Source organism: Nanorana parkeri, unplaced genomic scaffold (genome assembly GCF_000935625.1).
Source record: "Nanorana parkeri isolate BGI_ZX_2015 unplaced genomic scaffold, ASM93562v1 scaffold607, whole genome shotgun sequence".
In the NCBI taxonomy this organism is placed as follows: Eukaryota; Metazoa; Chordata; class Amphibia; order Anura; family Dicroglossidae; genus Nanorana; species Nanorana parkeri.
The window spans coordinates 248,115-270,586 of NW_017306875.1; the positions used below are offsets into that span (position 1 = coordinate 248,115).

Here is a 22,472-nt window from a genome sequence, read left to right on the forward strand (position 1 = left end):
GCAGCGCTGGTCCAGTGGGAGGAGCTCCAGGTGGGGTCCTAATTTAGCTGACTTAGAGGTGCCTGCCAGCTAAATTAGAACCCCACCTGGAGCTCCTCTCGCCTGGCCAGCGCGCCGCTGACTCATCCCTGCTCACCTGCTCCTGACTGGCCGCTGCAGGTTTTTTTTTTCTTCTTCTTACTTGCCGAGCGTTGCGTCACTGCTGCTCCGGTGGGCGGCGCTCCGAACGGGGTCATCTGGCAGTCTCCGGGTCCTAAACAAAAAATGTGCTGAAAAACTCGGCTTATACTCGAGTATATATGGTACTCACTTTTCCAAAGCCGCTTACTTCAAAGAGCCTTAATTCCCCTCTTGCAATTCTTGCAATACATGGGTGCTGTTTAGTGGAGCAAATAACACAAGGGATATAATATTCTTCCTTTCTTGTAAAGGATGCTCCTGTAGAAGATCCCTAGGTCTAGACCAGGAAGTCAGATGATCACCTTGATTTTATCTCCATATTGCCAGGCATTACTAGGAAAGATTCTCACCTCACTATCTGGGAGGTATACCTCTGAACCATATCTTCTCTCCATGTGAATGTTTCTGTTTTACTGACCTGCTAATATTCTTCATATAGGCAGTGAGCCAGAAAAGCACAAATGCCAAGTCCTGCAACATTTTTAAATGGCTTTGTTTGTTAATGGTTAAAAAATGTTAACTTTTCCGCATTCATCTGAACAAATGTATTCATTAAACCCAAGGCACACTAAACTATGGATTGTTATTCCCAGCATTTCATTTTACAGTGCAATTTTTGTAACTGTACTTTTCCATTAAAGGGAACTATAGTATATTCTTGGGAAATACAAATTTTGACCTTTTTTTGTTGTGACATTCAGAGAGCAGTTTTTGGTAAAGAGGTCATTTGTAGATCAGAAAACGTGTTTACCATTAGCTGCTTAATTACTATGGACATAAGTTCTGTTGGTCTTAAAGCTGAGTTCTAGGCAGATATAAAAGACAGACTGGGCAAGGGAGAAGCAGCACAATTTGCCAATCAGTTGTGCTGCAGTGTTTATGAGCTAACAAAGCACAATGACAGATAAAAGCTCATCAGTGTGCATATTTAAGTGTTACTATCCAGGCACAATAAGACCTGTAATAGGAAAGCTGGCCATACAACTATAGATTATCTGCAGATTTTCTATGGTCAGAGGGAAAAAGTGCAACAGATTCCTCCATCTACGCTAAACTGTGTGGATGGAGGAATCTCCCACTGGGCTAAGCTTCAGTATCTTGCTAATCAGCCCCACTGGCTCTGAACAATCTGATTGGATGCAGGCATTGTTCAGGTATTTTGGGAGCCAGCGGGGCCGACTATCTTTGGATCAATATGCTATATATATTTTTTTCTCTCTCAAAACACTATATATTATTTAAATTTTATTTAGTGTTCATAACAGTGTCTTCTACACCTGAAGTGTGTGTTGTTTATTTTAACACTAATTTATTTCTTTGTTTTCAGTGTTGCTGCTAATCATAAGCAAAACTTGATGACTGTAGCCAACCTGGGAGTAGTTTTTGGTCCAACACTTTTGCGTCCCCAAGAGGAAACTGTAGCAGCCATCATGGATATCAAATTCCAAAATATTGTTGTTGAAATAATTATTGAAAACCATGAAAAGGTAAAAATGTTGCCAAGAAACAAAAATGTCTTATTAGTTTGTGTTAAATTAATTTATATTTAAATTGCTTTATATCAGCCAATTATATGCATTAAGTGCTGTCCGTTTGTGCCCAGATGCGTTTTGCAACAACTGTACACAAGTGCAGACAAAGAACAAAGCCAACTGCAATGATTAAGGGTTAAACTTTCTACTTCTCCTTTTTTGTAATGTGAGAAGGGACTGTGAGGGGTGAGGGGTTAAAGGATTGAAAACCAGGTTTCTCCATTGCATGTAAATAATCTTAATGAGAGAAACACAATCCAAACATTTCAGTCCTAAGTCGTTCTATAAGGTCAGATCACTGTGAGGGTACTCAGAAAACCTGGAATCTGCCATGTTGCCGGCTGCAACTAAAAGGTAAGAAATGAGTAAAAAACAAATCTTTTTTTGGTATGCTGTGTAAATAGAACAATTAACAAGAGGGCTTTTTTAACATTTTAATACAAAGTGGAAATACAATTTTCAAGCTAACCACACTGTCCTCAGTAGCTCACCAGTCTTTTTCAACATATCAGACCTCAGGACCTTTGTGTGAATTCTAAGTCACCCCACTGCCACAGGCAAGTGCTAAACGTGTTGAATTAGCAATAATAATAGCCATCATGATATTTACTATAGTTACATCATTGTCAGGGCTTCTGCACACAATTACTCCACACACCTAATGCAAACATCTTTAAAATCTGGCTGCCGCTGGAAATTTTGGCAGGTAGGAGGCAGTGCTATTGGGTAGCACTGCTTGAACCTTTTGGTGCCCAACACATAGTGAGCCCCACATAGAGAGCTATCGAACATCGTGCTGGCCAACACTGGTATAGCCTGCAGACTGCACAGTTTATTTGCCACCCCATAGTTTCCCCCATCGCTTATTTGACTGATCTATCTGCTTCTCAGTGGCTACAGGAAATTTAAAAAAATCTATTACAATCTTGGAAATTCAGGGAATCATTTTTAATTAGTTTTTTTTGGATATACGGTAAAAATTGGTTGAATCTATGGAGGATCATGCAACTCATGAATTCTAATTTCCTAGAGTAATAAGGTGCGTGATTCATGGTATATTGGACAAATGTGCATAGTGGTTGATTTTCGTTTTGGCTGCAACTAATTTATCCAATACAAAAAAAATTATGTTTTCTTGCATTTTTTTAAATTAAAAACCTGATTTTAACATATGCCCTGACTTCAATCTGAATCTAGCTCTAAAACTCACCCTGATACTAGCCATACAGTCAGTTCTATCTAGAAGTATCAGCCAGCATTCATACCAGAAAGGATGCAGAGATCAAGGTATCCTACCAGCATCCCTTCCATGTAGATATACAGGGGGACGTGTATTTAAACATTTTATTACAGTAAATGCTCAAATTGATGACATTGGACTTTGTGACACTTGTGTATGTGCTGAATACAAGAACGCTGAACATTTCTTAATGTAACAGAACTGATGTATGGTGTCGGCTCTTTTAGAGGTTTCAGGGTGCAAAAGAGTCCCTTCATGCTCTTCCTCAGTCTGTTTCTGATTTTCCTCTAACTGCATTCTGTGCTTTCTGAGGAGGATGAGGTGGATGGTACTTTGCCTAAATTCTGGGGGATCATTCCTTTAGGAGGCTTGCCATTTGTATCTCTATTATTGCCAAACATACATACTTGGCCTTAGAGCAACCTGAATCAGCTAGGCCAAAGGTCACCGGCTTAGGCTCATTGACACTGCCTTGGCCTGGAAAAAGCTTCCCTGTACAATTCCTTTTTTACAGTGTACAAGATGTACACTGAGTGGCCAGATTATTATGACCACCTGACGTTTGTAGGCAAATTGGCTATAATTTCGTGCTGAAGTTGCTAGAGGGCCAGACCATTATAAATAGGGAAGCAGATCGTTTACCATGACAGTAGAAGTTATTTTTTTTTCTGAATATACGGGTGAACAACGCGATTTAACAGCCTTTGAACGTGGGATGATTGTTGGCGCTCTGAGCCATGGAGCGAGTATAGGCAAAACAGCAGAATTCGTTAAATGTTCAAGAGCAGCTGTTAAAGTGTTTAAAGACTGGACTGTCAGCCAAAAATCTGGGTCTGGACGTGCGAATTGTGGCCGTCAGTGACTAGTCAATGTTAGGGCAGAACGGAGAGTGGCAAGACTGGTACAAGGCAACAGTGCAGTGTCTGATTCCTCGCATCACCTTTCAACATCTCGTGGAGTCACGAGGTGGCCCAACGAAGTCATCTCGTGGCCCAATGAAGTACTGATGGGGTGGTCATAATAATCTGGCCACTCGGTGTATAATGACTTGCCTCACCCTAAAATATACATTATCCTCCCAAAACCATTTGCTCAGCAATACCCTATTGAGGAAGAGTTCATGGACACTGCCATTATTGCCTTTCACTGATAATCAGGGCACAAGGCACAGGTACTCGTTATTGGCGAGTACCGAGAAATATCGGTACTTGATACCGAAAACTAGTTGCAACCATGTCTGTCTGTCAAAACTTGGCAGTCTGACCCAAAAACATGAAATTTAATCCTCCTGTCCCATCCCACTCCTGACCAGACAAAAACCCAAATCCAACTGGGTGGGTGCGGTAGTGACAACGGATGCCTCTGTGAAATGTAGATAGAAGAAAGTAGTCACTCGCACTCCATAATATTAAAGTCAATGCTGTTTATTGACTAACACACATCTCCTTAGCCCATTTCACAATTCCTCAGTCATGAGAATTTGTTCCAACCCAGATGAGAGCAACAGCCAAATTGAAACCACGCGCCAGAAGTTCTTCCAAAGAGGATACCCTGACCATGTTATCAACAAGGCCCTGACTTGTGCAAAGGAGAGGTTACTCTCCCCCCAACTCACAAGGAGATGGATAAAATTCCATTTATCCAGACCTACAATCGCCTGTCAGGAAAGATTAAACAATCAACCATCAGGAATACCAATATTCTGATGGCTGATAAAAACCTCACACAGAGTGTAAGGACAACCCTGTTAGCAGTATATAAACGGGACAAAACTCTGTGGGATCATCTAATCCAGGCTGACCCCAAAGAGAAATATGCCACACAAACATGGAAGATATCCAGTAAATCAGGTTTTTTCAAATGCTACAATTGCAACATATGCAATAATGATTGTTGGCGCTCTGAGCCATGGAGCGAGTATAGGCAAAACAGCAGAATTCGTTAAATGTTCAAGAGCAGCTGTTAAAGTGTTTAAAGACTGGACTGTCAGCCAAAAATCTGGGTCTGGACGTGCGAATTGTGGCCGTCAGTGACTAGTCAATGTTAGGGCAGAACGGAGAGTGGCAAGACTGGTACAAGGCAACAGTGCAGTGTCTGATTCCTCGCATCACCTTTCAACATCTCGTGGAGTCACGAGGTGGCCCAACGAAGTCATCTCGTGGCCCAATGAAGTACTGATGGGGTGGTCATAATAATCTGGCCACTCGGTGTATAATGACTTGCCTCACCCTAAAATATACATTATCCTCCCAAAACCATTTGCTCAGCAATACCCTATTGAGGAAGAGTTCATGGACACTGCCATTATTGCCTTTCACTGATAATCAGGGCACAAGGCACAGGTACTCGTTATTGGCGAGTACCGAGAAATATCGGTACTTGATACCGAAAACTAGTTGCAACCATGTCTGTCTGTCAAAACTTGGCAGTCTGACCCAAAAACATGAAATTTAATCCTCCTGTCCCATCCCACTCCTGACCAGACAAAAACCCAAATCCAACTGGGTGGGTGCGGTAGTGACAACGGATGCCTCTGTGAAATGTAGATAGAAGAAAGTAGTCACTCGCACTCCATAATATTAAAGTCAATGCTGTTTATTGACTAACACACATCTCCTTAGCCCATTTCACAATTCCTCAGTCATGAGAATTTGTTCCAACCCAGATGAGAGCAACAGCCAAATTGAAACCACGCGCCAGAAGTTCTTCCAAAGAGGATACCCTGACCATGTTATCAACAAGGCCCTGACTTGTGCAAAGGAGAGGTTACTCTCCCCCCCAACTCACAAGGAGATGGATACAATTCCATTTATCCAGACCTACAATCGCCTGTCAGGAAAGATTAAACAATCAACCATCAGGAATACCAATATTCTGATGGCTGATAAAAACCTCACACAGAGTGTAAGGACAACCCTGTTAGCAGTATATAAACGGGACAAAACTCTGTGGGATCATCTAATCCAGGCTGACCCCAAAGAGAAATATGCCACACAAACATGGAAGATATCCAGTAAATCAGGTTTTTTCAAATGCTACAATTGCAACATATGCAATGCAACCACTGAGGGTGGAAAATGTATACACCCTCACAACGGTAATAATTACAGGATTGATGGATATCTTAATTGCAACACAGAGTTTGTGGTATATATTCTCAAATGCCCGTGTTCACTTATTTATGTGGGGAAAACTACTATAGGTCCCTTCAAAAAAAAGATTTAAAAAACACCGGAGTGTCATCAGGATCGCCTTTAAAAAAGTAGAGTCTGGCGAGGATTTTGACAGGAACAAGCCGGTTGCTGTTCATTTTGTGGAGAACAGACACAAGAACTGCGGGGAATGGCCATTTAACATATACAGATCGACCATAGAGGGGGCAATAGGGAATTACAACTTCTACGAAGGGAAGCATTCTGGATTCACACCCTCGATACAATTATACCTCGAGGGTTAAATTACGGTTCTTCATACACCTGCTTTTTGTCTGATGTCTTTTAGACATCCATGAATCACATAATTTGTTGGTGTCCTTCAATTTCATGAGTTGACATTTATTTCTAAATCTTTCCTTATATTTTAAAGGTTACTTGCTCCTGTTGATTTTAATTTGACCCATGGATTTATGATAGCTTGGACCATGCACACTTTTGGAGGTGGTCAGTTGAACCTCCTCTTTACACACCTGTCACCCATGGTGGGATTTTTTAAAACAACACAGTTGTCAATGAATTAATCACAATGATCTTTGGTAATATATATGCGCAGACAACACACTGCGCGTACACCGTGAGAGCCGGTCCCCTAGACATGAGCAGCCAGCAGGATGCAACTCGGATCCATGGATGACACGGATCGGAAAAAAGCAGGTAGATATCGGGCAATGCAAGATCACCACTACGGGCAAGGTATTTTACCAGTATGCAACTGTATCATGTGTTCAGCATATAGCTAATTGCACCTGGGCAGCATGGTGTGAATCACCTCGTTAGGACGTCAGAGGAGGAGGTATTAATTGCATTGTGATTGGTGGTTTGATTTTGATTTTGTTTCACCTGTATTTATTCGATTTTGTTGCTTGACCCACTCTCTGTTTGCCTGAGGACCGGACCAAATGGTCTCGAAACGTGCTAAGGAGATGCGTGTTATCTCAGTCAATAGCATTGACTTTAACCACCTTCCGTCCATGGCCGTTCGTGAACGGCCGGACGGAAGTCTGCTCAGAGCGGGTGGGCGTCCTGCCCCTCCCCCCCTCTCGTGCGCGCGCTGAGCGCCGCACACGAGAGGGAAAACTGTTAGCATGTAAACAGCCAGCGATGGCCCGATTGCTTGCACGATCTGCGGGTGTGCGCGCTCCCCCCACCTGTGTCCCGTTGCCGCTGCCGGTCCCGTGATCCGATGTCCGCTGTGGCCGGTGCGGCTGGGACCGGCACGGCGACGCTCTAACAGGAGATCAAAGGGAGATCATTACTTGATCATCCCTTTGATCTCTCTTCCTGTCCCCGAATGCAGGAAGTGATGTATATTACATCACTTCCTGCATTCAGTGTCACTCTCCGGTGCAGAACACCGGAGAGAAGCTGATGGAGCAGATCTCTGCTTCATCAGCTTCTCTGGGGGTCCCTAGGTGACATCAGAGGTCTTGGAGACCCCTGATGTCTCCATAAAGAGGACCTGTTTGGTGAACTGGCTATTACATAGGGGATTCCTTAGTCCCCTATGTTATAGCAATAAATTTAAGTAAAAAAAAAAAAAATTACAGCATTAAAAAAAATAAAGAAGCTAAAAAAAATAAAAAAAAACACAAACATTTTTTTAAAGTCCCCCGCCCCCCACATACACACGCAAACATGCGTCGGGTGCGCATAGTACGAAACCGACGATTGCGCCCATTATGCAGGACATTTTACATATCGCCGCGAACGTCGCAGTGAGAACAATAATTCTAGGGCCATCAATCACTGATAACACTAAACTGATGAGCGTTTAAAGCGTCGCCTATGGGCAATTTTGGGTGCGGTCGTTTTCTGCGATTTCGCGGGCATGCGCAATTTTAAAAGTTGACATGTTTAGTGTCTATTTACCCGACGTGACCCCGTCTTTTATATTGTACCAAAAAATTGGGGTAAAAATAAATGTTTAATAAAATTTTATAGGGAAACGTGTTTTTTTTCAAAATTTATGGTACTTTTTTTGTTATAAAGTAAAAAATAAAAAACCCAGTGGTGAATAAAAGCCACCAAAAGAAAGCTCTATCTGTCCCCAAAAAAGGGTATGAAAATCGTTTCAGAAAGTGTTGCATGACAGAATAAACATCAGTCAAAGTACCGCAGCACTGAATACTGAAAAATGGCCTGGCCAGGAAGGGGGTGAAACACTATGGCCTTTAAGTGGTTAATATCATGGAGTGCGAGTGACTACTTTCTTCTATGACCCAAAAACATGGCTAGGGATCCTGGATCCATTTTGATGGATCGGTCTGTTCTCCAGTGTGCATTGCGTTGGCAAACTGAAGTCATTTGCACTTTCACAGCAGGAAGTGAATGCTCTGCAACTGTAAGTATTTTAATATCACAGCATTTTACACCTGGCGTCTATATTATTATTAATCAGCATAGATAGAGGGATGCATTGGTGGGATTTGAGTTTTGAGTGTAAAGGTCCGCTTTAAGACTTGAACTCTCAATAATGTTTATTGCAGTATGGTTGGGGTTTTCTGACTGATTCATTTATTTTAATTAACTGCACTATCATGTTTAAATACTTTATTCTATGTACTTGCAGTGGAGGCTCCATAAGGAGGAATATGGTATATACTGGTGTATCAATCTTTGGCTTAACAGGAACATCTTATTCTCATAATTGAGTAATCTCAAATATTGTACCTGGTTGACAGGTGCTCTTTATAGCTGTAGGGGTATGTATGATTGCCCAGATGTAATGTATAAACTCAAAGCATGAATAGAGTAATCCTTGAAATCTGAAATTCATGCAAAGTATCTCTCCAAACTGAATGGACTGGGCATAAGGCCAAACCATAAAGGACCAGATTACATTGACTAGATTAGTAGAAACCACAAGGACAAAGTGATTTGACAGAATAAAATACAAGAATGAGACATCAAACATGCAATTAGGCCAAGAGCATTCTAAGGATGGGGTGTTTATGTATGCAGGCTGCCAAGAAGCTTATAGATGTTTTCAAGGGTTTGCAGTCGGAAGTATTGGAGCATGCAGTGACATCAGCGTAAAAGTGTATTATTGATTAAATGAATCTTGAACTTGCATTTTAAGACCGATAAATCTTATATTAATCAATGCAGCTATGGCACAGAGTTCATTTTGGGGCATCAGCAGCTCAATGCAGAGTCTTTGCATACGTCAGTATGTCAGCTGAGAGGCAATAAGCAGTGTACAGTGCAATCAGCAAAGTTAAATCACCGTTGGCTATTGTTAATGAAATTTCAACTATGTCTTCCAAAATTTTGATAGTATTATCAATAACACTAAAACTGTGCATTTAATTGATAGTCTCTGGGGACTCGTTCTCCTTGAAGGCTTCAGTGTATCAGTTTGCTGTAGCCCTCGTATAGCCTTCATTATCCAGATTGTCTTGGCAATGTTCTTTGGCTTCTCTCCTAATCTTTCAGCAAAATCATTGGCAGCCGTAAAGAGTAGCCTGAGCCTATTTGTAGGTTTGGAATAGATCCTAATATTTCCACAGTAGCATTTCAGAACATTTTGGGAAGAGTACCTGTAGTTCAACGGCAATTTAAAAAAAAAAGTCATATTGTCTTTAAAGCACTCTACTTTGACACAGCTAAACAGTAGGGAAAGCTTATGGTAAAGTTGTCCATTTTATTAGGGTTTTTCTAATTCTTTTCACAAAAATCACCCTCACAAGATAGTTTATGTACCAAACTCATTTTCTCACAATTCTGTACAAATTAATACAACCTAGTGTGTGAACACTAGATCAGGTTTTCCTTTGCCATGAGGAAGCGGCTTACAATTTTCTACTAAGCCAAGTGATTTAGAGTAGCACATTTTCAGCATTTATCTGTTAAGCTGGCCATGCTGGTCATATGGAAAAAGTGTAACAGATTCCTCCATCTACGCTAAACTGTGTGGATGGAGGAATCTCCCGCTGGGCCAAGCTTCAGTATCTTGATAGTTGGCCCGCTGGCTCTCAAAATACCTGAACAATCTGATTGGATGCAGGTATGGTTCAGGTTTCTGTGCTGAAGAATGCAACAAACAGCCTGTACACATCAGGGAGTCCTGATCTCCACAGAGCTGATAGCAATCCAGTATTTGTAACAGCTTAATTATTTCATTAATAAAAGAAGCTTTTACAAAAGCTTTTATTCTTTCATTAATGGATGCCTCAATACTGAAGCATCCATTAATAAATGGTAACCGCTGATTCTCCGAGGTTACCAGCATTCCTGAGTCCCGAATAGCTGCTCACGTAGAATGTGCGTGAGCAGTCTTTTGGGCACTTCACGATGGAGATGTACAGTGTACGTCTCCAGTCGTGAAAGGGTTAATATTGTGAAGCAAGGCAACAATATATTTTTAGTATTGATTGGCTTCCTTGTTGCTCTTCGTACATATCATTGATAGTTGTACCCAAATGCCCAAAAATGTGTACTGATCTAGCCTGTCTGTACCAACCGGTGTCCATAAGATGGCATTGGGATAATTGTTCTGGATCCTTTTGCAGGGAATCATGTATCAAGCTATCACAAGGTAAACTGAAACTGAGCAATAACTGTGTGCGCGTATATCCTTAACACATTATTATAGTCTTAAATATCTGTCTTCTCAGTTGTAACTGTTATTCTTAGCCTGCTTAAAATGAGGGGTTGTTCAAGTGGCATTTCCTACCACTGTGAAGAAAACTGTTAGCAAGGCTTAGCTGCAATTAACATTTGTAAAATGAACCTTTTACTTTGGTTTTGTTTTTTTTTAAAAGCAAAAAGCTTGCCTAAGAGCAGATACCACAACATATCTTATATTACCTTTTAAAAGCCAGTAACATAACATTTGATGCATTCTTTGATGTAGTTTAATTTTGAAACTGAGCCGTGTGTTTTCTCCCTTCAGGTCTAAGCTTGAAGTGACACTAAACTCTAGAGTTAAATCTTAAAAATGCATTCAGGTACCCTAACTATTAACAAAAATGTATCTTATTTGTGTATCACTCAGCTGTAGATCCTCAATCCTGAATCATCTCTGATTTGGTGCTGACACTGTCCATCCTTCTGGAGGGAGGCTACTTTTGTTCCACATGGTCCCTGTGTGTGTGTTGTAAAGTAGCCACCGCTCCAAGCTCACTTCCGTGATGGACTACAGTCTCAATACAAATTAGTAGACTAAATGTGAGATTATAGTCAGGACCGGATTTACTCTCCCTGCTGCCAGGTTCCGCAATGCAAACATTTTTCTTATTTTTTTTTTTACTTTATTTTTTAATTTAATTATTACTTATTATTTTTTTTTACTTATTTTTTTAATTTTATGCATGTATTTTTTTTTTGATCCATTTTGTTTCCCACTTAACTTTATTGCTATCACACAGGAGCTAACAATCCCCTGTGTGATAGCATTTGGAGGTGACAGGTTCTCTTTATTGACCCTGTCACCTCCAATACAGGAGTTCCAGCACAGCACTGTGTCGGAACTCCTGTAATAGGTGGGAGGGGAAGACTGCTCTCCCCTCCCACTGTGTACACGGAGCGGCAAGGTTACTTTTAACCCTGCCGCTCTGCTCCACACTCTCCATCAACAAAGCTAAATGTAGAAAATAAATTACCGCCCGGCGCTCGGGACTACATGTAACGGGCGTCGGGAGACTTCAAACCTGTGCCGCCCCGAGGCCGGGCCTCGGTACCCTTGTCGGGAATCCGTTATAGTCCATCATCTACAGCCGAGTGATACCCACATAAGCTCCATTTTTGTTAAAAAGTTAGTGACATTAAAGTTAATTTTCCCCCCTCCTCCCAATGTTAATGGCAGCACTTACCTTAAATGATGCCCCTTAACTTAATCTTCTTCTTTCCTGTCCTTTTCATCTGTCCCTCCAGCACTGCGGCGGGTCTCCAATCTAGCGCTGACTCCTCTTAGCTTGCTGGCACTTCCTGTCCCACGGTGTCTGCATGCGGGTGCACGCGTCCATAGACTTACCTTGTGTCTCTCCATGCGTACTGGCTGAAAATGTGAACTGCGCATGCGCCCGCCCCAAGATGCTTTGCGGCCGCCCGCTGATCTTCTCATTTTCGGACTTGAGTGCGCAGGGAGGACACAGGTGAGTATTAACCCGTTAAAGCGTTTTATGTTTTTTTTTTTTAACTCTGTGCATAGATCTACTGCTTGCTAGCAGTGGTGGGTAGTTTTAGCGCAACACATGTGAACACAAGACAATAACATGTCACTGTGTATGTTACTGCATGACAGATAAACCCAGCCTGTGGGGTTGTTTTGAGAAGTCTCAAACATATAACCTTTTTGTGTATGGCGTTAAGCATAAGCTGGGAGCTACTGTTGACGGTGTGATTATTACAGGTATTTATATAGCGCCAAAAATTTACACAGCACTTTACATACTGCACATTCACATCAGTCCCTGCCCTCAAGGTACTTACAATCTTATAAAACATCTGATCATTCATAAAAACAGTCTGAGTCATTGTTATATCGATACCTTAACACAGAGTAATAAACTGCAAAATATTCTTTTTATGCATTTTGGATTGAGCAGTGACACTCAATTTAACAGCTTAAATGAGAAGGTGACTTGTCAGTGGAGCGAGTAAGTGCTTCCCGTGAAGGTTACATCACAAGGTTGTCTGTATTGATGTGACTGATATTAGTGAGTGAATATGATGCCAAAATCCTCTATCTCTTCTGAAATTTACACGTTCAACTGATTTATCTTCTTCATGCATTCCCGGAATACCCTTGCAGAAGTAGGCTCATGTAAAATATGCTTTCCACTCTGCTTCTATTTATCATCCAATTGGAAGATGTAATGCATTCCCTGGGAGCATGAGCTAAATAGACAGACTTGCAAGAACACGTTTTTGTCAAGCTGCACTTTTTTTTCTCTGTCCTATTGAGATTAGTTTTTGGAATAAGAACAGTTTTCAGGATATTATGTGAAACTGGATCACTCCAACACATGTCTGTGTTGTACTTTATGTGAAACCAAAAACACAAACTACAGTACTCTTAAAGAATCCTAAAATAATTCTAGCTTTTTGGCATATTTAAAGCCATAAAACATGCAGGTTAGTACAAGGCATCCTAGTTATTTAAGGGTACAGTAATTAAACCATAGAGGTGAATGCAAGGTATGCAAAGTATCATTTTATATATTATAATTTGTTTTACTTTTTATATGATGCTTTTTGTGCATGTATGCATGCAAACACACCAGCTGACAGACCTTTATCTGCTTTATTCAAAACAAAATAAAGTTTTGGTGGAGTTGAACTTAACCCTTTTGCTGCCAGAGCTGTGTTTGCGTTTTTTTGCACAGATATTATAATCCACATTTTAGGCCTGAAAATTACTGAAAACCCTGAGAGTGATATATTTCCTGAAAGCAGAGACCCTCTAGAATCAAATAGTGGCAGTTTCAGATATTTATGTTGCATTATATTAGAGCAACTCAAACTCAACATTCCATTTTAAAATACATTTAAGTTCATTTTAGTGCACAAAAACACAATATGATACAATTTTTTTGTAAAATATAAAAAAAAATTAGGTTGTGCACCCTATTCGATAGCACATTTGAGATGACAGGTATTCATCTCAAATGTAAGACCCCTGATGTCATCTGTGCACTTAAGAGAAGCTGATTAAGCAGATTGTTTTTGATGAGCTTCTTCCCCAGCTTCTCTAGCCAGGTAATGACAGCTGAGAAGCCGGACATGCTGCAAGCCAGAAGTGATGGACATTCACCAGTCTTTCTCGCCTGCAGGAGGGGCAGCAGAGCCCAGGAAGCAAGGTGGGGGGTGCCAGGTGAGGGCCGGAAGGGGGCTCGATTTGCTGGCCCCTGGAAGTGCTCTGGCAGCAATTCAGCTGCCAGAATCACTTCCAGTGTAAAACCAGCTTCTCAGACATGACATGCTAGACCATTTTTATTTTTCAGACATGATGACATGCCAGAGCCTTTACCTCCCTTTTCTAGCCAGTAATTACTCTCGACCTGGTTGGTCCAGCAGTGTAGGGACAACCTATGACTATACATTTAAAGCCCATCTTGAGGCAAAATCTCATGCTCACCCATTCCCTGACTTTTTATCTTTTTTTTTTTTTGTACGAGCCCTCTTAGAGCAGTTTCAGTCAACTAAATCTGCCACTTAATCCACTACAGTAGCCTTTTCGGGAGTGAAAGACCATGTGAGAACTCGGCAATGGGCAGCCAATATGTTGTGTCCACTTCACCAGGCAGCGAAGTGGGCATCCGGAGAAGAACTTTTCAGCTCTGCAGTCTAAAGGAAAGAAGACATTCATGACCGTTGTTTCACTTGACCATAGATTTAGTTAAGTAAATAGGGTTTTTGCTTTTGTTTTTTTACAAACTTGAATGATATATTAGCTAGCATTTTGGTGTGGTGGAATAAACTTTTTGGGAGGGGGTTGCCCTAAGTTTAGCTTTAAAAATAACACATTGAGGTTTTTTCTTTTATGTCAACCTTCGCTCCTCTCCTGCTTACTTTTCAAAAGCCTTGACCATTCCTCAGCAGGGATCCTGACTTGCAGTCTTGTCCTGCAAGCTGCTGAATATCGATAGTCATGATGGCATTTCTCCCATCACAAAACCTCCTGACAGCTAACTTTTGAGTATTGGTCCTATAGTGTTAAAAGCAACAACTGAGCAGTTTACTTTCAGTTGTTTGAATTTTGGAGGCAGTCCAGAAGTTTGAAGGAGAACTATGAGGTGAGTGACAAACACTCATGCTCATAGTTAGAGCCAACGTGTAACAATGAAACTGTCAAACGTCGACTCTATAGATCTCTATAGCTCACTCACTTTCCGATCATCTTCCTGCAGAGAGCGGTGACTGTCGGTCACCGCTCCCCGCTATATACTGCCCGCTATATACTGAGCTTTGGGTCACGGGGGAGGTTAGTATATGTCCTCCCGTGACCCTAAAGATAACTATGGGATAAGAAAGTTACCCCATAGCTCTGTTAATATATCACTTCACTGATTGGTCGCAGCAACTACTGCTGATTTCATTGTTCTGTAGCAAGCAAGATTGTTGCTCTGTGAATTTTTTTCCTTGCTTTAGGCCTGGTTCACACCTGGGCGTTTTACAGGTCGTTCCTACGCTCTGTAAAATGCACCAATGATTGCCTATGGGCATGGTTCCCACCTGTGCGTTTTACATCGCGTTGAACGCGCTGCAAAATGCCCTACGCCCAAAGAAGTACAGGGGCTTCTTTGGGGCATATTTGACGTGCGTATCCATTGGGATACAGCCAGGTAGCCCTCGGAAACGCGTGTTTGTTGCGCTTTTTTTTACCGTGAATCGCGTAAAAACGCGGAGCGGGACAAACGCGCATATTTTATACGCCTAAGTGTGAACCCAGCCTTAGTGCATTGTGAGCTAATATGATTTGCCAAAAAGCTTGGACACTGATGTACCACATAGGGTAACCTGCAAGAGATTATACATACTACTATACTTGAAATTGCCTCAAAGTGTAACATTGTATTTGCCTGTTTTCACAGCTTGAATGAAATGTATCTTATTTCCTTGGTGCTAAGGTGTGATAATCAGGACCTAAGCCTATTACTTCATATGCTTAGAAGACATCTGCAGACAGCAGCCATTCGGATTATCATGCACAAAGCACACTGGTTCTGTGCTGATTAAATCCGCAGATTGCCAGTGGCAGACACAATGACTGTGCTATCCAGTATCAGATGACCTATATCACTTACGATTAAAAAGCCGGGCGCGCAAGCCAGAGTTCATTATGTTGAAGTAGCTCAGCTGCAGAGATCTGCATATCTTGCTTTAATTAAATAGATTATCATCGCTCTCAAATTAGATTAACATCTGTCATTTGTATCAAAGTGTTTATTAGAAAATTTAGATCTGTTTAGTTTTGTGTGTATGTGTTGGGTAGCTTGTGGGATCATTTATTTTCTTGTTCCTAACAGTACTTAAACTGTGCTGTCTGTGTCTTTTGACGAGGGCAAGGATGTGATATCATCTCCAAGCCTAAGTTTCACTTCTAGCCTCCTCTTCTACTGTCAAATTTTCCTTTCAGTTCCCAAAGACAAACAGATCTTCTTGGTGCCTTAGGTTAGCTGTGATCAAGGGGTCCTAGTTCCCATACAGTAGGCAGAAAAATGTCAAGGGCTTTACTCAAACCTCTTCACTGTTCCCTAAGCAAAAGGGAGGGGTTGGAGTCTGCTCTGTTCTTGATCTCAAGATCGATCATGGGTTCCTGCAGGTCCAGTTAATTTGTATGGCACCAAGGACTCTATCATCACCTCCCTTCACCCAGCACACACTCTGGCATCAGTGGACATCAAGGATGAATATTTGCCCAGGGCAAATTTGAAGCCTACCATCTTCTTTTTTTTTTTTTCTTCTAAGGTAGTTTTAAGCCTTGGAGGTCAATTTTGAACCCCTGACCATCTAGACATGGACCAGAGGATTTTGCATGGCACTGCAAAATGATGTGCTATGCTTTTTGGTTTATGGTGCCAGTCAGTGACTCTGCATCCAGCAAACTGCTCCAGACTATCACGCTCCTTCCTCAGTGTTTGACGGTATTGCCTACTTGATGGTGAGTAAAATCCCTGCATGATGAACTAAGGATTTAAATTTTGTTTAATTGGTCCGTAAGACCTTCTTCTTATTTATGCTCCTTATTCCACTTGGTAGTTTGTGGCCCAGGAAAATTTCCTTTTTTATTTTTCCATGTTGGCAACACCTTTATTACTGTTGCTTAACTTGACAATCCTGCAGCTCATAGTCTTTTCTTCATATTTAAAAGTGATCCGCTCTCAGTATTAGGAAGATAATTTGCCATTACAGTAGTTTCTATTGTCCTTGTATTATTGAAATGGTAATGCCAATTATAATGTAGTATAGATGGCCTTCATTAAAGAAACATTGTTCAAAAGAAATATGTAGGCTGCCATTTCTGACCTCTCTTTTTGAAAATGCTAGTTCCCTAATAGCTCAAATACTATAGCAAGAGATCCGACTTCTCTTGCTGCATACTTTCTTCTGGTAGGTGACTAAAACTATTGAAACCTAGGACAGGTGGAACTTCTCAGGGGTATGTCTGTGATATTTTTCAGATTGTAGAAGACTTGTGTATGTTTTTTTCCTCTTCATTGAGGGTCACAGGAATGCAAATACACAAACTCCTCTCACGATGGTATAGAACCCCAGCTCTCCTCCACAAATTTGACCCAGCAATACCAGAGGCTTGCTGGAGATGCTCCTCGGCACAAGGTACACTCATCCACATCTTCTGGGAGTGTACCCTTCTCCAACCTTACTGGAGGTGGATCCATGATATTATCGCTAGGATCACGGGGGAACAGCTTGCTTTTAGCCCAAGTACCTACCTACTCCATATCCGTGAGGAAGAGACTGAGGGGCCCCACAAATCTCTCAGTAAACATTTGATTAACGCAGCTAGAACAGTCATACCGAGACTATGGAGAGAGGCACGGCCCCCGTCTCTTACCGAATGGATCACTCAGGTAAATTATATCTCTGAAATGGAAGAACTCCTCTTTATCAAACTAGACAAGGTGACCAAATTCTCTAGACTATGGGCACCATGGACGCACTTTTGCCTAGGAAAGATATACGAAGAACTCACACGTACCTCTGATTAGCAGAATAACATACACGTAAATTGACTATCGATCCTCGGGGAACACACTTCTGGTGTAGGAGATGATGCTCCAAACGGAATTACACCCATAACGACAAGCTTTAGGTCCCTCGCACCACGACACCTCATTCTCTAACATACCCTAGAGTTCTCAGTGGTTTTACCATAGAGGACTCTAGACCTTCTACCTTCCATCTCTGCCACCTCTATAATACTTTGTGACACCCCGCCCCTCCCAATGTCTGTGTTGTCTCATTTATTGTTTCCGTCTACTTGAGGTTAATTTCAGTGTTAGAGCCCACATATATGGCATGTAGGGCTGAGGTCATCGCCCTGAAGGAACATTCCGGCTATACACCCACTCCGTTGACATGTTAAATGGAAAGTTGTCTCTCTAGTTCTGGATCTGCTGATGTATTGTACAGTATGGCATCCTATTTGTTTGCTTGTTATGTGGCATATTGCCGGGAAGATGTGATATGTTTGATCACAATACATGTATGCCTTTTTCTTTTCTTATGTTCAATAAAATAAAAATCTTAAATGGAAAAAAAAAAGGAATGCAAATACAGTTAGGTTACGCTGCCACTGACAGAAGGATTGTGCCCTGGCAAATAGAAAAATTGTGGGTGACCCAATATAACTCCTCCTAATCTCAGCATGCCTCCGTTTTTTGCTATTGTCCTAGGTGAATAGATGTATTTCCTGTTCTGCTAAGAAAAATCTAACCATTTTGCCAACTTCAGGATTCCTGATACATCTCTGTTGAGCTGCTCTCTATATGCAGCTATTAGGGATCAACCTTTCCTCATCTTGAATTTGCAGTGCTTTACCCATAGCCCCTGGACACTCTGGGGCTGGCCTGGAATGTGACCTTCAGGCACAGTTACCATCTGCACAAGTGCAGTCTGGTTTGGAAAGTGCCACAATGTAGAGCCCACTACATTGTGGCACTTTTAAAACCAGACTGTACTGGTTTAGTTAGTCAGGGAGTAGTCTCAAGGTCCAGAACCATGGCAAAACCCAAGGTGTGACCTTGTTTTTGAAGAATTGTGTTATAATTAGACCATGCAGGCTGACCAACAGGAGTGAGCTACCTTATTACTGGAACAACTGGGTGCCTTTTAAAATTCCAGCTTTCCATTGGTTTCACCTGGGAAAGAATAAATGTTAAGGGATTGAGTGCTGACCTTATCTGCTGTGTGGAGTGTCAAGCACACTCGCACTGCTCTTTTCCCCCCCCCTCCGCTATTCAGCATTGGAGAATCGCCCTCCTTCTGCTTCCAATTGCAAGTGACATGTGGAATACTTCTAACCATAATCCTGCTACCCAGCAGCCAAGTTTATAGCTATTTGAAACCTAGCCTTGTACCCTGAACTATGTTGCATGCCACTTTGCAGTGCAACAAGCCTCGTCCCAGATACATGGGGGACAGTTCCACTGTGTCAGGTGGCTCCAGCACCCACTACACTAACGGTTTCAATGCTGCCTGTGTGCCTCCTGAGGCGCCTATGCCACCATTAAAGCCCTCCTTATCTCAGTCAGGTATGGCCGCCTTCTCAACTCTGTCCCAGGAGGATTTCACTGCAGTCATGCAGGATTTCATGTGCCAAATTGCACATTTCATTGCTGTCTCTGACCACAAAGGCCATAAGCATGCTTCCACACCTTCCCCTGCAAAATCCCTCTTCAATCTGCCTTGCGGCCTTCGTTGTGGCCTGCCTTGTCTCCTCAGCCACTAAGACCCTCTCTGGCGCAGGTTCTCTTTAGTCCTTAACAGATGAGCCTACACTGGAGGAGTGACAGTCTTCTGCCATTACTTTGAAATTTAAAGAAAACCATTTTGGGGCCATGGGGAGCGAGGAGGACAGCGTCGGCACCAGATCAGAGATGATTGGAGGATCTACAGCTAAGTGATACACAAATAATATTTTGTTAATAGTTGGGGTACTTGAATACATTTTTAAGATTTAACTCTAAGTTTAATGTCACTTTAACCTTATATCCTTTTGAGGAGGACTTTGTTAAAAAGTGGACTTCCCCCTCTGTGGATCTCGCAGTTTCTCATTAACATGTAAGATCCTCGTTGATTGGGCTAAAGCCATTAGAAGAGACCTGATCACCATGGCATGGTAGTTTATGCCGTACACGGGTTTACCTTGCAGCCAGTACTTCTGTTAGAAAGACTGACTCTCTTGTTGTCATTCTTGATGGTCCTTATAAGGGAGAACCACCTTCTCCATCCACCTTTTCTTGGTGGCTCAGACAAGCCATCATTCAAGCTTTATGGTCTTAAGGATTGGGTACCACCCTTCCCTGTCGAGGCGCACTCTTCTGTTCTTCTTGGGCTTTTTGGCATCAGGCTACTGTTTCCAAGATTTTCCAGACTGGAAAAAAAATTTCCAGGTGGAATGTTCAGGCCTCATCGGTTGTCGGCTTCAGGAGTAAGGTCCTTCATGCACCTCTTTGAACTGCAGGCAGTCCCCATTTCTGATGTTTTTGTGTGGGACAAGCCAGTTACACTGAGGCTATGTTGGAGTGTGAAATGGTTCATAAAGCGGTCACCATTCCGGCAGTTCAAGAAGCACTGGATTGTCTTTTTTTGTTTTTTTAATGTCAGTAACAGAGTGGGAGAAATTGGATTTTTGTACTTACCGTAACATCCTTTTCTTGGAGTTTGAGTGGCCCTGGTCCCATTCCTCTGTGGTGTTGATCATGCTCTTGGTACTGCTTTGCCACAAAACAATTTGCCAGTGGCCTATCCTCCTGTAGGCAGCAGTTTAACCTGACTGTATCCAAATTCCTGTCTCCCTCAAAGAACTCAAAACAATAGATTCCATGTCAAGTACACAAATCTTTTAAATAAAGGGCAAAATATTAGTCTTGCAAAACTGCATTACTCAAATGTTTCATTACATAAGTTGCACATACATACTCCTACTACAATGGCATTTCACAGTATGTTGAGTTCTAAAATTAATTTATTTTTATATTATATATTTTTAGAATTATTAACAAGAATATTACTTTTTAACAAGAGTGAAATACCCCTACATTTTATTCTGTGCGGTTTAGCAGAGGTCTTTGCTTTTGGAGTCTTTGAAGATCAGTTGTTCTTGGATAGAAAAATGGCAGCTGAGAGGTGACCTTAAGACTAGCAGTTGCTCACCCATTTTTTTGTGCACGATCACAGCTATTGGAAGTGTGTTTTGTCTTTGGTCAACAATTGTGGGCATGGTGTTGCATTTTCTTTGTTGTTTAAAATAATCCATTTTAAAGCTAATCTGTTGCAGTAGACGTATGGGAGCTGGTGTGCTGTTTAATGTGCAAGCTTTGGTTCTGTCAGTCTCATCATTATTAAATTACTTGCAGAATCATTGACATTATACAAACGTATGCAGCCAGTGAAGTGAAGCATACTTGTTCTAAATAAGTGATTTGAACAAGTAGTGAAAAAAATTAATAATAGTAAGAAGAAAAAATATGAAGACCTAATACAGGTCACTTCCTGTCTAACTAGTTCATTTTAGTAGGGTTTCCAACTTTGCACAGGTTTTTACAGTACTAATGTAATATTTGCCATATTGTGCTGTATATAGGCACCAAAGTGTTTATTGCATAGCTAGTTAGACACGTGGGATTTTAAGGTGACAATTGTATCAGCACCACTGTCATCCTTTATTTTATTGCTGTGCTAATATATTTCTTTTACCTGAGGTTCAGGATTAATGCTAGCTTGAGGGTGTTCATTGTTCAAGTGTGGTAAATTAAACCTTTAATTGTGATAAGTGTGTGCTAAAATAACCCATGCAGTAAACATTACTGTTTGCCAAAATTGTCTGTTGCCATGACTCCAAATCTAGCTCTCAGAAACCATAAACTAATGTTCTGTGTCAGTAATGCTGGCCACACGTGTATTGACACTCCAATAAGCTGCTAAAATTGACGAATTTTGCTTATTTTTACCACTATTTGGATTCCTTTGAAATATGAAATGGGTTAGAAATGATTTAATGAAAATTCTGAATGTTTTGGTAAATGAACACTTAAGAGATTGTCCTGCTATTATTTTGATTGATTTGGATTTCAAGAGAGAAAGGCATACATTTCTCATCAATTTTTATATCAAAATCATTTTTATATCAAAATGAATACCAACCTGAAAATTTAGTAGTGGACACAAAAAGTTAATCTTTGCAGAGATCACAAACAACTTTTCTCTACAGATATTTTACTCATGTATGGGCAACTTTGGCATTTTTTCCATAAAAGTAAGTTGTATTTTAGTTTCAGTGTTGCCTTTAACGTCGTCTTTCTTTCTGCTTCCTGGATCAGGACTATTGTCTTAGCTGCCATGACAGAGTTAATAGGGATTTACTTTATAAGCAATGTGCTTCAACTTAGCTTTCTTCCATTTCCCCTATGTGTTTTATAACCAGCTGACCTTTTGAATCTCATTTTATTTATAGATGTTTTCCACAGTGCCGGAGATGCCACAGACAAACTCCCAGCTGCATTTGTCTCGTAAAAGGAGCACTGACTCAAAGCCGCCTTCCTGTAGTGAGAGGCCTTTAACGCTTTTCCACCCAACGCATTCCACAGAGAAAGGTGGGTGTGTCAGCTCTCATCA

At 41.3% G+C, this 22,472-nt stretch overlaps 1 protein-coding gene across 1 annotated transcript in view; it reads left to right on the forward strand.

Annotated features, from left to right (window-relative positions):
- Window positions 1-22,472, forward strand: part of ARHGAP26 (Rho GTPase activating protein 26) — a 389,295-nt gene that overhangs the window by 242,079 nt on the left and 124,744 nt on the right. Inside the window, 2 exon segments of the mRNA XM_018562857.1 lie at window positions 1,508-1,667; window positions 22,312-22,450. Of these exon segments, the coding sequence (XP_018418359.1) occupies window positions 1,508-1,667; window positions 22,312-22,450 (299 nt within the window).